Genomic DNA, 15562 nt, shown 5'->3' on the forward strand with positions numbered 1-15562 from the left:
GTATATTATTTTTCACAAAAATAGTTAGAATCGTATGGAATGGTCGTATAATACTTTTTTAGAGTTATGGTCCTTGTAAATGTATTATCTAAAGTTCTTGTTGCTTTAACACATGTTTTGATAGATAAAAAGTTCTCTGCAGAAAATTTCTATCTCTTTTAGTTAACCTAGTAAAGTGAAGCACATTCATCTTTCGAAACACTTAGATTCATTTCTTGTAACTCCATTTGATGGTTATCTATGGCTAATTGATTCAATGTATGAGGGCTGAATTAAAAAATCATTTACTTATAAAATTTATAATCTCTCTATTAAATTGTGCATTCTTATGAAACACCACACACTTTGATCTAACAAATTAAAATTAGTACTTTAAATTGTCAAATCCTACTCAATTTTTAAAGCTTAATTGCCTTTCATCTAGGCAACACATGCTTAAATTGGTAGTGGTGTGAATTAAACTTGATATTATCCACTGAATAAACTTCAGCACCAAATGACCTATATTCCTTAAGTTGAATTGACGCAAAGCAGACCTAACATATTTTTTTCACTTGAAGCTTGTATGAAGTGTGAATGGCTTTCTATAGACTTTAGGAAGTAGTTATTCACTTTCTTGATTTTTTTTCTCCCTTAATTTTCATTACAAGGGGGGATCATGCAGAGTTGAATGAATCAAATTGACCACAAAATGGTAATGAATAGGTGGTTGTGAGATGGAGAAGAAGATATAGATCTAACCAAAGGGAAGTGAAGGAGAGAAAATGTAAGGCAAGAGACTAACCTTAGATCCCTATGTTTCGCTACGATCAATGCATTTTCCTGATGAAGATCAACCTCTCCACTTCTCTGTTGATCTTTCCCAAGCACTCAAGACACCAATAACACTCTTGATGGACCTTCTAAACTTCACTTTCTTTCAATCTGCCACCCTAAAGAAAGAACACTTAACGATAGTTTATTAAAAAATCTGACGCATTATTTATAGATTCAACCATATGGACCAATTTGAAAGAGGTGGGAAAAAGGAAGCTTCAACTTTTAGCCTGGAACTCATTTTGGATTCTTATATATCACGATTTGAATTCAGATAATTCTTAGCCTCTGATTTTATCTCTCCTCTGATTTCAGAAAAGTCAAAGAGCCATTAAATAAGTCCAAAAGCTATTAATTCATTAAAATGTTAGAAATATATATTGTTAATTGAAAATATGATATCTCTTGGAATATAATGCCAAAAAATTCATAAAAAATTATACTCCAACTCAAAAATTATGTTCTTTCAGAATTGTATGTCATAGAAACCATTAAAAATATTTCAAAACTTAAAATTGAATTAAAAATATGAAAATGTTTAAATATGATAATATGAACAATACTTATAGTGATAACAGAAGTTCATCGTCCCATATACACCTCTTTGTGTTATTTGAATGAAACTATCACTTCATTATTATCAAAAACTCGATGGTTTCTGTATTCATATTGAATTTGTTGTATATGACAATAGCATGACCATGAGAAAATAGTCTCTCGACTGGAGCACTTGTTGGCAAAACATATAAATCTTGTTTGTTATCTTATCCAATTAAGGGAACTGTTGTTACCTACCTCCTCCCATCCATTATAGGATAAAATGAGCCTATCATGTAGTCATCTGATTCATTTGCAAAGAATGGTGACCCATGATCTTAATCATCCATAATGTAGTGCTTCAAAACTTGGGAAGAATATGGATAGAGACATTTCTCCATGGTAATGATTCTGTTCTACCAAATTGACATGTAGTATCAACATCTTGATCATCATCATAGTAAGAATATGACACACATAACATAAAAATGCCATCATGGATATGTAGAAGCTAGTTTTAGAGAAAGCAAGCTCGAGAGGAGGGAGGGAGGTAGAGAGAGAGATGGGATAGAGAGGAGGAGGGTGAAAGTTGGAGAGAGAGAGAGAGAGAGGAGAGAGAGAGACAAGAGAGAATGACGAGAGAGACATGATAGAGAGAGATGATAGAGAGATGATTGAGAGTGCTAGGATCGCCCATTACCCTGTACCATCTGTCATGCTTGGATTACATTATCAATTCCAATCACTCAGGTCATAGAGAATTTAAGGCACCTATACTCAAACTATGACTGCCTCACGGATCATACAATTGTAGACGCTGCCGCCCAGACTTACAAAACTCAACATGGAAGGACTTTCGTAAAATAAGCTAAAAATGATGGGGGCATACTATGTGTTCATATAGGGAAGATCATATTTGCTTTCTCATTCCTAGGTAGAATGCCATCATCCAACTTGATAAAAGAAGGCATTTCCAAGAGTTAAATGGACTTCCTTACCGAAGTGTAGTGACACTTTGGTTCCACTACTGAACTCATCGCCCTTGTCAATGGTTTTTAGAGTTCCTTGTGAATGGGAAATCCTCGCTATTCTTCATTAACATGAGGTACACGATAGGATGACCTTATATGAAAAACCCTATGCATCTTAGTGGAAGATGTCCTTAATAAAATCACTCACACTCAATGGGAGTTATGCTTGATATTCCTCGTGGGACAATTTTTCAGATAATTCCTTAAGGAGGCTTGGGATATTTACAAAGGCTTCGGATACACATTTTATTTTTTCATGTTGAAATTTATGCATCATAGACTCCCTACCAAGTATTGAGTGGCATGCATTGGTCATCACACCTGTTCATGATGTCATTGTTTTCCTGACTCTCTACATGTTGAAATTTTGGAACACATCTTTGCCATAGAGAAATTACTCTGGAATGCTAGCACTAATTTATTATAAATTAGATTCTAGTACTCACAACTCATGTTTCCTAACATTGTTAAAATGTTTTGACTAACTCATTGTCTTCTTCACACACTCTATTTTTAACCCTTACTTGTGTATCACCATAGCCTACCTACAATGGGAGACTTAGAAAGGGTAAAATTCTTCTTGTTTTGTAGGTTTTCCCATGAGAACATTAAAGATCATGCAATGAATCAAGTAATGGCTATGACAAACCCACAGCCAAGTACCACCTCTTTCACATTGATCACGCTCTACCTAGGAGGAGCACTGCATATGCGGGGAACCCTAGCCTGTTTGATCCACACCACCCCCTAGTTTCATGGTATTCCGAAAGGAATACCATAGAAATTTTTATTCCGAAAGGAATTTTTCAAGTTTTGGATAGACATCACCTGATGCAAGAGAACTTTACAAGCATTCACCACAGGATACACAAAGGAAACTAGATGGTAAGTGCACTCACTAATTATGTGGTATGTCCTCTCGATTCCTTTATCTTCTCAACGTGACAGGACCTAACTTGGGAATCACATGGCAGTCATCACCTTGAGATCCTTGGCATGATGGCTTTCATCACCTAAAGAGTGGTGCATCATGTGGAACATTAGAGGTGGGCACACACGATAACCCATGTAGACCCTGTCTATATTGCAGAGCTCTTATGACAACACTCAACAAGGGTGACGCGGGCGGCCCCTTATTCCTACAAACACTAATGCTCTCAATGGACAAGAACAGACTCTTGGCAACCGAGGTTTACCTAGAGACACAGATAAGGATGAATTTTGTAAATGTAAAGTGGGATATTTATGCTCACTTCATACAAGCAGACCCTTGCAACACTAAACCTTAACTTACACATAACCTTCCTGGGTGTTGAATAGGTGCACGATTGGACCAGTATATGAGGACAACCCTTATGTCAGTTGTACCTAATACGTGCCTTTTGGAAATACATAAAAATCTTGAAGTCAACTTTGTATTTGAATCTGACCATAAGATAATGAATATTTTATCATCTAAAAATTTACTATTAATCCAATTAAACTGAATTTTATTTTATGTTAATCATTATTCTATAGCACTCAATACATAGCAAACTCATATTATATCTTCCATTACTCATAAATAAAAGTATAAATTTATTTTAAATGTATTAAACAAAACCAAATATGGGCTTTTAGGTAGTTTTTTCTTCGTTCAAGCAATCTTGAAAGTCTTGGTGATCCTGGTGATTTTGGGGCATTGGCAAGCTGAAATCTTAGCTGTGGTACAATCTTGGGGATCACGAAATCTGCTCTTACAATCAGGCTTGTGATTTTAGTTTTTGAAATCTCGTCATTCAGTATCAAATTTCATTACCACGGTTTCCCCGCTTTTAAATCCTGTCATCCACAATCTGAGATTGAAATCATTGCATTAATAATCTGATTTTAAAATCATGGCATTTAGAATCTGAGTTTGAAATCGTGGCATTCATAATCTGAGTCTAAAAGCTTAACATTCACAATCGATTTTAGAGTCTGTAATCTTTGCTGCATCTCTCTTGTTCTTGCATTTGCAATTGCATATATCTTTCTCACTGACATTGCTAATCGAGAGAGAGAGAGAGAGAGAGAGAGATCTGGATTTCGTTTTTCTTTCTGTTGCAGGGTTTGAAATCTGAAGAAATCGTGAGTACCTGCTGACATTGCTAATCGAGAGAGAGAGAGAGATCTGGATTTCATTTTTCTTTCTGTTGCATGGTTTCAAATCTGAAGAAATAGTGTTCACTGCTGACATTTCTGATTGAGAAGTTGATGGCACACGCCATCAAGGATCATTGACGACGCCGTCCGGGCCGTCTGCCAGCGTCATCGAAGACCGGGTGAAAGTGCTCGAGTATCATATCTCCATTTTCATCGTTTCTTGTCGTGTTTTGTGTTTTCGTTCGCATTCCTCATCCTGTTTTCGTCGCACTGCGACATGCCTGTGCCCGCGTTTTCATCGTCGTGGGAAGGGACCTTCCCCTTCCCCTTTTCTTTCCTTTATTTTAGTTTCCTCCTTATTTGTGTAATGGGGGCCCATTCTATAAGGGCCCCCCTTAATGGACCCTTTCTTCCCCCCTTGTTGATTGTGTTTTGTGAAGGAATTGTTTCCACTCAGGAAGACGGGAGGGTGAAGAAGGAAGAGGAGGACGGAGGAAAAAGAATTGAGAGGAAGGAGACCAGCGGGAAGATCGTCTCACCACGCCGGTGGGATTCTCTGAAGGCCTCATCCCCCTCCTCCAATCTTCTCCCGATGGAAAGCTACGCGAATGATATTTTACCGCTCACCTGAGAAAGAGTCGCCTTATCTGATCAGTGTCGCCGAATCCATCGGTGAAGCTCGCCGAAATCGCCGCGGTCTTCTGCAGATTGGGGCTGACGAGTGTACAATTCACTGATCGACCGACCTGCGCCCAATTTGGGGGTGTAATTGGCAGAGGACGATTTCCCGCCACCGGATGTAATTTGGCCTTCCTCGAGCGATCTACGGGTCCCTCGCCCTGCGAGACGCTTCCCGGCCACGGATGCTGAATTTGCTCGTCCGGAGTTGAGGATTTTCTCTTGCGGAGCAATCTTTATCTCCCAGAATGGCCGCGATTCTCGCGAGATGACCGATGACGGGTTGGGTTCTCGCCAACCCAGCTGCCCGACGACGAGGTACGCCCTCTCTCCGCCGATTGTTATATTACTCTTTGCAGTGTACTTTTCATCTTGACTCCACCGCGCTCGGGCTAGGTAGGCGAGAGAGGACAGAATTGAGAGAAAACTACGACATTTTGAGTACGTCTGTTACGTGCGAGCCCAACGGACGGAGTCCGTTTGGTCGTAGACGTCCTCGTTGCTCTGACAAGATTCGAGAGGCCACCGTCGCCGTCACCTGGCGACCTGTCCAAGCTTGGAGCTCGGCGACTCCCTTGAGTTGGAGCCTGCATGTATGACACGTAGGACGCCCATACATCAATCGTAGTTACATAACACGTTAGGATTGCATCCGTAGGACGACGACACCGTCGATATTTGATACCACTATCCTTTATGGGCACTGAGCCATCATACTCGGTGTCGACCGGACGACGTCTGAGATGACGTCCGACATCAAAATTTTTAATGACTCAAAATTTTGGAGACTAAAGACAAGTTTTTGACTTTAATATTCTAAATTCGAGTGTTCTTCATTAAAATTTTAATACTAAGCCCTCCAAATTTTAAATTTATAATTTTTTATATTTACATCTTCCTTTTTCTCTTAACTGACGGATTTCAAATTCACAAAGTATATATGATAGGCATAGTGAAAAGAATTAAATACGAGTACAATTATATTTTCCCCCTCTTTCAAAATCTCTTGTTTTTCATCTTATTTTTTGTTTTAATTTTGATATCATGTCTTACTTTACTTTGAATGTTTCCATTATTATTTCATTTGTTGACATATTGAAGGTGTGAGTCTCATCCCTGAAAATAGACAGCTTAAAGAAAAAAATACAGAATTGAAATATTACACCTTTCTTAAAAAATTGAACTATTACACCTGTCACATTTCATTTTTAATTTATTATCTCTACTTTTTTTATGTCGTATTTCTTTATTCCTCTTTCTCATGCTTTTCCTTGAAGCTATTTACAAAACCTCTTCCTTCAGTGCCTTTCTGTCCACTAAGTGATACAGATAGGCAAGTAAAATACTTGTTTCTCTGGACCAGTTCACCATATCATAAGTTTTATACCCATATATATTTGTAGCATATACCAATCATTCTCAAGATGGCCTGTGCCTTGGGCTTGCCGGAGAGTATATCAGAAAAGTTTCTCCAATGAGAGAGGGAGAGTGATATACCAGATTTTAGGGAGAGATGTTGAAAATTATTAAAAAAAATTGGATAAGACTGAAGTTTTAGGGAGAGAGAAAGAGTAAGATATTTCTGGTGCCTTTGAGTATTTTTTTACTTTCATTTCAATATCATTATTATGAGTACCCTATTTGTATAATTTTTTACATGAATTAAAGAACCCATTTCCATTTAAAATTCAAATTAAAAAATAGAAAATTCTTGCTTTAAAAATAAATGAATTTCTTCATTTTCTAATCAGAATCTAAGATTCCTTTAATTATTTTGTAATATAAATGTTATTTAAATAACTTGGTAAATGGAGAACAAATAATAATTATCATATTTGAAAATATAATTTGAATCACGAAGTCATCTCTCATTAATCCTTATATAGATAGAATAAAAGCTCATGCTAGATTTGTATCCTGAAAATTTTAGTTTACAATTAAACACTGAGTCATTGAACAAATGGAAAACTGTGAGCTTTCTTAATAAGAAATATCACAAAAGCTTGGGATTCAAACTAAAATGTTTGACCCATTTAATTTATGGTAATATTTTACATGAGATGCTATATATAATTAAATGACCTTTATCCATGATGAAAAAATGATGTTTCATAATACCACAAAAATTATTAAAACTATTAAAAAGGGAATGTTTCAGAAGTAGACCATGCATTTTATTTATCTGGAATATTTATTCGGAATACTATATCGATTAATTTATTTTAATATTTTATAATTTTCAATTATTGGATGCAGAAATTTTCATTTATTAAAGGAATCTGCGAAGTGTCTCAAGCTAGATCGTGACCGATTTATTTTGAAACTATGTGTGATCACTAGAACCTTGTGACTTTTTATTGACAACATATTATAGGGACAATGTGTCCCTGATGTCTAGAAACTTTATATACTTTTACACCGTATAGTAGATCGAGTTATTTAGTGATACAATTACAAGATAGGCAATAACGTTAAAGAGAGGAATAAAAAATATTATAAAATTTAACTTGGTGATGAAGAGAGATGACACTATAATGCTACGTTTCAATTGCATGATGCTAATATGAACCATTTTTACCAACTCTAAGAGAAAAATAAAGACATTATGAATGCATCCTAGATGAAATTAATTTAAAGAATGATATCTGTCTTAAAATATTCAATTCATTTATAAAATGTGTACAATAATATTTGATAGGTTAATAAATCCTAAAACATTTTAATGTCAAATTTTGGAAGAGATAGACCAAATATGGAAATCAATACAAAATTACCCACAATATTTCCTCGAATAGTAGTCCTGGAGGACAATATCTCCTTGAATCATGTCTAATAAGCAGAATACCTAAATCAAAGGCGAGCATCAAAGTTATGTGAATGAGAGAAAATGCCCCGTTTTATAAATGGAAGTGGAAAAAAAATCCCATGTGGGACAAAACAAGTCCGCCAATGATGAAAGGGGAAAAACAGACTGATATTTGAGTGACTACATGATGTTTTTAAATTTTATTTTGGGGAATCAGGACCAATACATATTTATGCAAATAGGAATTTTTGTTTTCACAAAACTAAAGGTCCTGTAATAGAATTATATTAAGTACAAGTAAGCCCTGATATTTCTTATTGCCATCATATCATCGTAAAATTTTCCTGATCTTATCTTTATTGTGTTTGGATTATGAATCATGTTTCAACACTTTTCAGCAATCCATTGTCCGGGGCCACGACACAGATTCCTAATTGCAAATTCAAAACATGGATTTCTGTGAAAGTTTTTAAAACTTTGAAAAATATGAAAACACACAAGTAAAAAAATTAAACCTAAAAAACATTTTAGCTTCAAGGTAGGGAAACAGTCTTAGCGGATGGAAATTTTAGTGCTTCAGTTCAATTAAATACAAATTAGTTAAACGTCCTCTGATTTACAAGTAATGTCATACTGATATGAGGATCCCTCACAACCCATTGAAATAACTATCTACCCATTTGCACCATCCCTGCAGAATAAATGAATTCATTTTATTAAAATCCTAATAAAAGCAACTTCTTAATGTTATGCTAGACAAATACAGTACAAGTCATCAGCAGCACTTGCTACCACGAGAGGAATACAATCATTCTTATTTGTATATTTTTATTTTAAGAATATACATTAATCAAGATGCCTACTGGAGATTTGACTGATGATGATATTTTTAAAAGTACAGTTGTTGGATAGGAAGTTACAAATTATACCTTGTATTAATGAATTTTTCCTCCTTTTGACTTAATATCCTGGAGTGGGTTGAAGTAATCATTAAGGTAAGTATCAGTTCGGCAAACATTACCAATATTTGTATAATTCTCTCTCCCACCAACAGGGCAGGATATGACTCGTTCCCTATTGTTTACCTCTCAACAAAGCTTCTGGAAGAGGGCACTTAAACAATTATTGTCATAAGATTTGACACTGTTGCCTTTGTTGACCGCAACAATGGGCGATTATTTATGCAATGAGCCAGGGACATGGTCTTGTACTCTGCTTAGCCGCCCCATTTGACCCTTCTTTGCAATTTAGTCCCATCTCTCTCTCTATCTCCTTTGAATCCCTCGGTTAACGTTTAAAAGTCCATGTCTGTCTCTCTTTCTCTCTCTCTATCTCTCTCTATCTCTCTCTATCTCTCTATCTCTATCTCGCCCCCTCATTCACTTCGTGTATCTATACATCTCTCACTTTCTCTCTTTATATCTCTCTCTCTCTCGACTTGTTTATTAATCCATCTCTCTTTCTCTCTTTATCTCTCTGTCTACTTGTGTTTCAATCAATCTCTCTTTCATTATCTGTCCTCTGACTACTTGTGTATCATTCCATCTCTCCATATTTTTCTCTCTAGAACTCTCTCTCTCTCTTTGTCTATTTCCCTATTTCTCTGTGTCGATCAATCTCTATAATTCCATATATCTCTCCTCCAAATCCCTCTTTTTCTATGTATGAATCCATCTTCATAGCTCCGTACAAATTCATATCTTCTCCTCTCCCTCCCTCCCTCTCTCTCTCTCCCTATCTATCTCTATAGTTTTCTTTCTACAACTCTCTATCTCTCTCTGCGGTTGTTTATTTCCTCTCTGGTATCGATCCATCTCCTAGCCCCTTATCGTTCCATATATCTCTCCTCCATATCCCTCTTTATCTGTAGCTCCGTACAAATTCACATATTTTCCTCTCCTTCCTCGCTCTCTCTCTATCTTTCTACCTCTATATTTTTCCATCTCTACAATTCCCTCTCTCTCTCTCTGTCTGTCTCTGTCTCTCTCTCGTTGCCTATTTCCCTCTCTATCTCCGAATCGATCCATCTTTAAATCTCTTTATCGTTCCGTTTATCTCTCCGCCAACCCTCTTCTCTTTCTCCGTCTTTGTGTAGAAATCCGTCTTCATAGCTCCACATAGATTCATATCTCTCTCTCCTTCTCTCTCTCTCTCTCTCTCTCTCTCTCTCTCTCTCTCTCTTGGTGGGTGATGAGATCATGGGAAATTCTTTTGGTATCCACGGCGGTGGCGGTCGGCGGCGCGCTCATCGTTCTTCTTACCGTCATCTGCGTTGTACGCCGGCGTCGAAAAACCTGCAACTCCCTTCATAGAGCAAAGTCAACAGCAATCTTCTCCCCTGAACATGAAACTTCTTCTTTCGCACCCCACCAAGACGCCAATTTTAGCTGGGCAAGCCATCCCAACCTCGCCGCTGCCGCCATCGCCGGTGGCTGGTCTCACTTCTTCTTCCTCTCTGCCTTTCCTTCCTCCTCTTCCTCCTCCTTCCTTCGCTCCTGCGTCTCAAGCTCGTCGGAGAAGAAGACCCAGAATCTCTTTCTCGCCCAAACAGAGAAAATGACCCATAATTCGATTCTCAGCTCGCCGGAGAAGAACACCCAGAATTTCGTTCTTGGCGACACAGAATCGGAGAAGAGGACCCAGAATTTTATTCTCAGCTCGCTGGAGAAGAAGACCCAGAATTTTGTTCTTGGCAACCCGGACTCGGAGAAGCAGACCCAGAATTTCATTCTTAGCTCGCAAGAAAAAAAGGCCCAGAATTTTGTTCTTGGCAACTCAGACTCGGAGAAGCAAACCCAGAATTTCATTTTTGGCTCGCAGGAGAAGAAGGCCCAGAATTTCATTCTTAGCTCGCAAGAAAAAAAGGCCCAGAATTTTGTTCTTGGCTACTCAGACTCGGAGAAGCAGACCCAGAATCTCATTCTTAGCTCGCCGGAGAAGAAGACCCAGAATTTTCTTCTTGAAAAGTCACACTCAGAGAAGAAGACTGAGAATCTCATTCTTAGCTCGGAGGAGAAGAAGACCCAGAATTTTGTTCTTGAAAAGTCATACTCAGAGAAGAAGACTCAGAATCTCATTCCTAGGTGGGGGGAGAAGAAGACCCAGAATTCTGTTCTTAGCAACACAGACTCAGAGAAGAAGAAGACCCAGAATTTCATTCTTATCTCGGAGGAGAAGACGACCCAGAATTTTATTCACGGCCAATCGGAGAGGAAGACCCAGAATTTCATTCTTGGCTACTCAAACTCTGTGAAGAAGACCCAGAATCACATTCTTAGCTCGGAGGAGAAGAAGACCCAGAATCTCATTCTTAGCAGCGCAGACTCAGAGAAGAAGAAGACGCAGAATTTCATTCTCGACCACTCGGACTCAGAGAAGATGACCAAGAAACTCATTCTTAGCTCGCCGGAGAAGAAGACCCGCAATTTCACTCACGGCCAAACGGAGAAGACGACCCAGAATTTCATCCATGGCAGGACTACAGAGAAGAACACGCAGAATCTCGTTCTCGGCTCGTCGGAGTTTCCCCAGACCGTCAAAATCTCTGCCCACGGCGGCGAGATCGGCGCTGCTATTCTCACCCTCCCTCTGCCCGGCCCGCAGGCCAGCGACGGCGGTGAAAGGATCTTTCCGGCAGAAGCTTACTTCGAAATCACCGTCGTAGGCTTGCAATTGGAGAAGCGGCGCCGTCGCCAATGGCGTAGAAAGTCTCAATCTTTGGAGGAGAATATCGAGGATAAGAGCCGGCTTGTGCAAGAACAGGAAGAAGAGAGGGGAGAAGAAGAGGAGGAAGGGGGGGTTTGCATGGGGCTGACGAAGGGGGGAGATGGTCTGAACTTTCCTCCCGGGAGATTTCCTGGTTCTATCGGATTCTGCTCCAATGGCCGCCTCGACCTCGACGGTAAGAACATTTGAATTCGTACTGAGGATTTGGTTGAGCGTTTTGAGGGAGATGAAGCAATTGAGAGCAGCGAGGGGAGAAGAGTGAGGGGGAAGAGAGAAAGGAAGACAAAGAAGGGGGGGGGGGGGAGAAGAGAGGAAGGAGAATGAGAGAGAGGAGAATATAGAGAGAGGGGAGAGAGGAAGGAGAAGATAGAGAGAGGAGAGAGAGAGAGAGGAAGAAGGAGAAGACAGAGAGAGGAGAAAGAGAGAGAGAGGAAGAAGGAGAACGAGATAGAGGAGAAGATTGAGGAAGAAGGAGAATGAGAGAGAGGGGGAGAGAAGAGAAGAGAGAGAAAGAAGGAGAGTGACATAGAGGAGAAGATAGAGAGATCGGGAGAGAAGAGAAGAGAGAGGAAGAAGGAGAATGACATAGAGGAGAAGATAGAGAGAAGTTGAGAGAAGAGAAGAGAGGAACGGAGAGAGAAGATGGAGAATAAGATAGAGAGAGGAGAGAGAGGAGAGGAGAGAGAAGAAGATGGAAAATGAGATAGAGGAGAAGATAGAGAGAGGGGGAGAGAGAAGAGAAGAGAGAGATGAAGAAGAATTATGAGATAGGGGGAGGGAGAAGAGAAGAGAGAGAGGAGAGAGAAGAAGATGGAGAATAAGATAGAGGAGAAGATAGAGAGTGGGAGAGAGAGGAGAGGAGAGAGAAGAAGATGGAAAATGAGACAGAGGAGAAGAAAGAGAGAGGGGGAGAGAGAAGAGAAGAGAGATGAAGAACTATGAGAGAGGGGGAGGGAGAAAAGAAGAGAGAGGGGAGAGAGAAGAAGATGGAGAATAAGAGAGAGGAGAGGATAGAGAGAGGGAGAGAGAGGAGAGGAGGGAGAAGAGGAAGGGAGATGAGACAGAGGAGAAGAAAGAGAGAGGGGGAGAGAGAAGAGAAGAGAGATGAAGAACTATGAGAGAGGGGGAGGGAGAAAAGAAGAGAGAGGGAGGAGAGAGAAGAAGATGGAGAATGAGATAGAGGAGAAGATAGAAAGAGGCAGAGAGAGGAAGAAGAAGAATTGAGATAGAGAAGAAGATAGAGAGAGGGATAGGGGGACAGAGGAAGAAGAATAAGAGAGAGGGCGATAGAGAGAGACAGAGAGGGTGTAAGAGAGTGAGAAGGGAAACGAGAGAGAGAGAGTGAGACAGAGAGAGAGAGAGAGCGGCAGAGACAGAGTGAGACAAAGAGAGAGAGGCAGAGACAGAGAGAGAGAAATACAGACAGAGTGAGAGAGAGACAGAGGGGGAGAAGATACACACAAAGAAAGAGAGAGAGAGAGAGGCTTACAAAGAGTCGTCTCACCGATCCCTCTCCTTCGGCCTTTCCCAAACAACCGCAGGCACAAACCTGGCGCTACAGTCGGAGAAAACGCAGTGGGGAGCAGCGAACAAGGTAGTGGGCTGCGGCTTCGACCCCAGCAAGAAGGCCGTCTTCTTCACCGTTGACGACGCTCTCGTCCACCTCGTCCGCTGCAACTCCGACGCCTTCTCCCGCCCTCTCTTTCCCATCATCTCCGCCACCGGCGACGCTACCGTCATCGTCAACCTCGGCCAACGCCCCTTCAAATACGCCCCTGCAAACCTTCTTCTCAACTCTCCTCCGCCTTCTGATCCTTCTCGTCTCATTGGGTATGATCACAGCGAAGAACTCTTCTCCATGGCCAGAATAGAAGAGTCGCTGCGCTTTCCTCGCTCCAGGAAGAGCGTTTGGGAGCAAAGTAGCTTCGACGAGTCGGATCTCTTTGAGATTTCTATCGGTAAATGAGATGGACTTGGTCTAGAAACTGTACAGTGCTCTTCGTGCGTTGATATTTCTCGATTATGAGTCAGTTGATTGACAGGTGATAGTGGAGGGGTAGGTTGCCTTCTGGGTCAAATGATTGGAATTTGGTTGATCTCTCTCTCTCTCTCTCTCTAAATGCATGTCTTTGAAGTACAGTACTAACTGTTGGCGAATGAACACAAACTAAACCTAACAAGAGCACGAATACGAACGAGAGAGAGAGAGACAGACAGAGAACCCCCAGAGAGAGAGAGAGAAAGAAAGGATTACAAAAAGTCGTCTACAAAGTTTAATCCACTGGCCTTTCCCTGTCTGTAATGATGAGTCAGTTGATTGACAGAAGATAGTGGAGGGGTAGGTAGCCTTCTGAGTCAAATAGAAGGAATTTGGTTGATCTCTCTGTCTCTCTCTAAATACATGTCTTCCAAAGTGTAGTCCATTCATGAACACGAACTAACTGAACATGAGCACGAACACAAACGAACTGAACACAAGAGAGAGAGAGAGACAGACAGACAGACAGAGAGGCTACAAGTCTAACCCATCCCCCTCCACCGGGCTTTCCCTTTCTGTAATGATGAGTCAGTTGATTGACGGAAGATAGTGGGGTAGGTAACCTTCTGAGTCTAATGGTTGGAATTTGGTTGATCTCTCTCTGTCTGTCTGTGTCTATTTCTCTCTCTGTCACAATACAGGTCTTTTAAAATGTAGTCCCTTTGCGAATCAACCGTCGGCAAATGAACACGAACAAACTGAACATGAACACGAGCATAGATTTTCACATGTCGATTCGTCAACGAACAAACAATAAACTTCCCATCCCTAAGTTCAACATTACATGTTACTCAAGGACTGGCCCTTCTTTATAGGCTATTGGAAAAGCTTAATCCTGTTTAGTCTTCCCTGATTTATCCCTTTGTTTTTAGTAGGAAAGAGTTACCTTCTTGATAAGCCCTAGGCTTAATGTAATGTCTTTATCCCAAAATTAATGCAGTTGAATCTCTCCAGTAGGATTATATGATAGCCTAAAATCTAGAATAACATATGGACTTGTTCATTTGGAAATGGTAGGTTGGAAGAGTCACTGGAGTCGTTAATCCATGCAGGAGAGAGGAGGGTACTATAAACTACGCTTATTTTCTACTTTCACTAACAAACTTATGCTATTAATTGAACCCATTTGAACACTTTCGTAGATTAAAGCTCTCTTATTATTTGAAGATGATTGAAATTATGGGTTGTCCAAATGATGAAGCGGCAATCTAGAAACTTCATATGCCTCACACTCTGGGACGTTGCTGACCATGTTTACTTTTGTAACATTAACAAAGACCGAGTGCTAATTTAAATCAACATTTTTTAAGTAAGTTGAAATTTTATGATGATATTAACTCATGATGAACATAAATGGCCATTTTCAATGCTTCAATCCTTACACACCATTTCTGTTGGATGGGGCTTATTGATTCTATGAGTTAAAAGAATATGGAAATAGTTTTTTCTCTCAAAAAATTTACACTTTAATCCTGTCATTTGTTCTTGCTGCCAAATAATTTGATTATCCTATGAATTTCTAAGAAAATTTGTGTAACTTTTTTTTCTATACCCTATTTGGAGCCTGGATGAATCTTTATTAGTGCCTCACGGCTGTGTTAAACACAAAGTTGCATCTCATAGTCTCTGTTTGAACTTAAGAAAATATTTAATGTGCTGAATTTGGTTGACACCAATAGTTTATTTTAAGATTTAGTAGCCCTTCTATTCCTTCCTAATGTGACCAGATCAAATACTAGGGAGGGTACTTGAGGATAGATCTGTCGGCCACTTGTGGCCGTGAATGTTCATTACAAATACTATCTC

General features: G+C 39.7%; 1 protein-coding gene across 1 annotated transcript; it reads left to right on the top strand.

The window, feature by feature from the left end:
* Positions 1-9882: 9882 nt before the first annotated feature.
* Positions 9883-13814, top strand: LOC144708337 (uncharacterized). Its single transcript, XM_078581589.1, has 2 exons — positions 9883-11893; positions 13260-13814. The coding sequence occupies exons 1-2, from the start codon at positions 10183-10185 to the stop codon at positions 13682-13684; spliced, it is 2136 nt and encodes a 711-aa protein (XP_078437715.1). The 5' UTR covers positions 9883-10182; the 3' UTR covers positions 13685-13814.
* The last annotated feature ends 1748 nt before the right edge of the window (positions 13815-15562 follow it).

This window comes from Wolffia australiana, chromosome 10 (genome assembly GCF_029677425.1).
Source record: "Wolffia australiana isolate 7733 chromosome 10, ASM2967742v1".
Classification (NCBI taxonomy): domain Eukaryota; kingdom Viridiplantae; phylum Streptophyta; class Magnoliopsida; order Alismatales; family Araceae; genus Wolffia; species Wolffia australiana.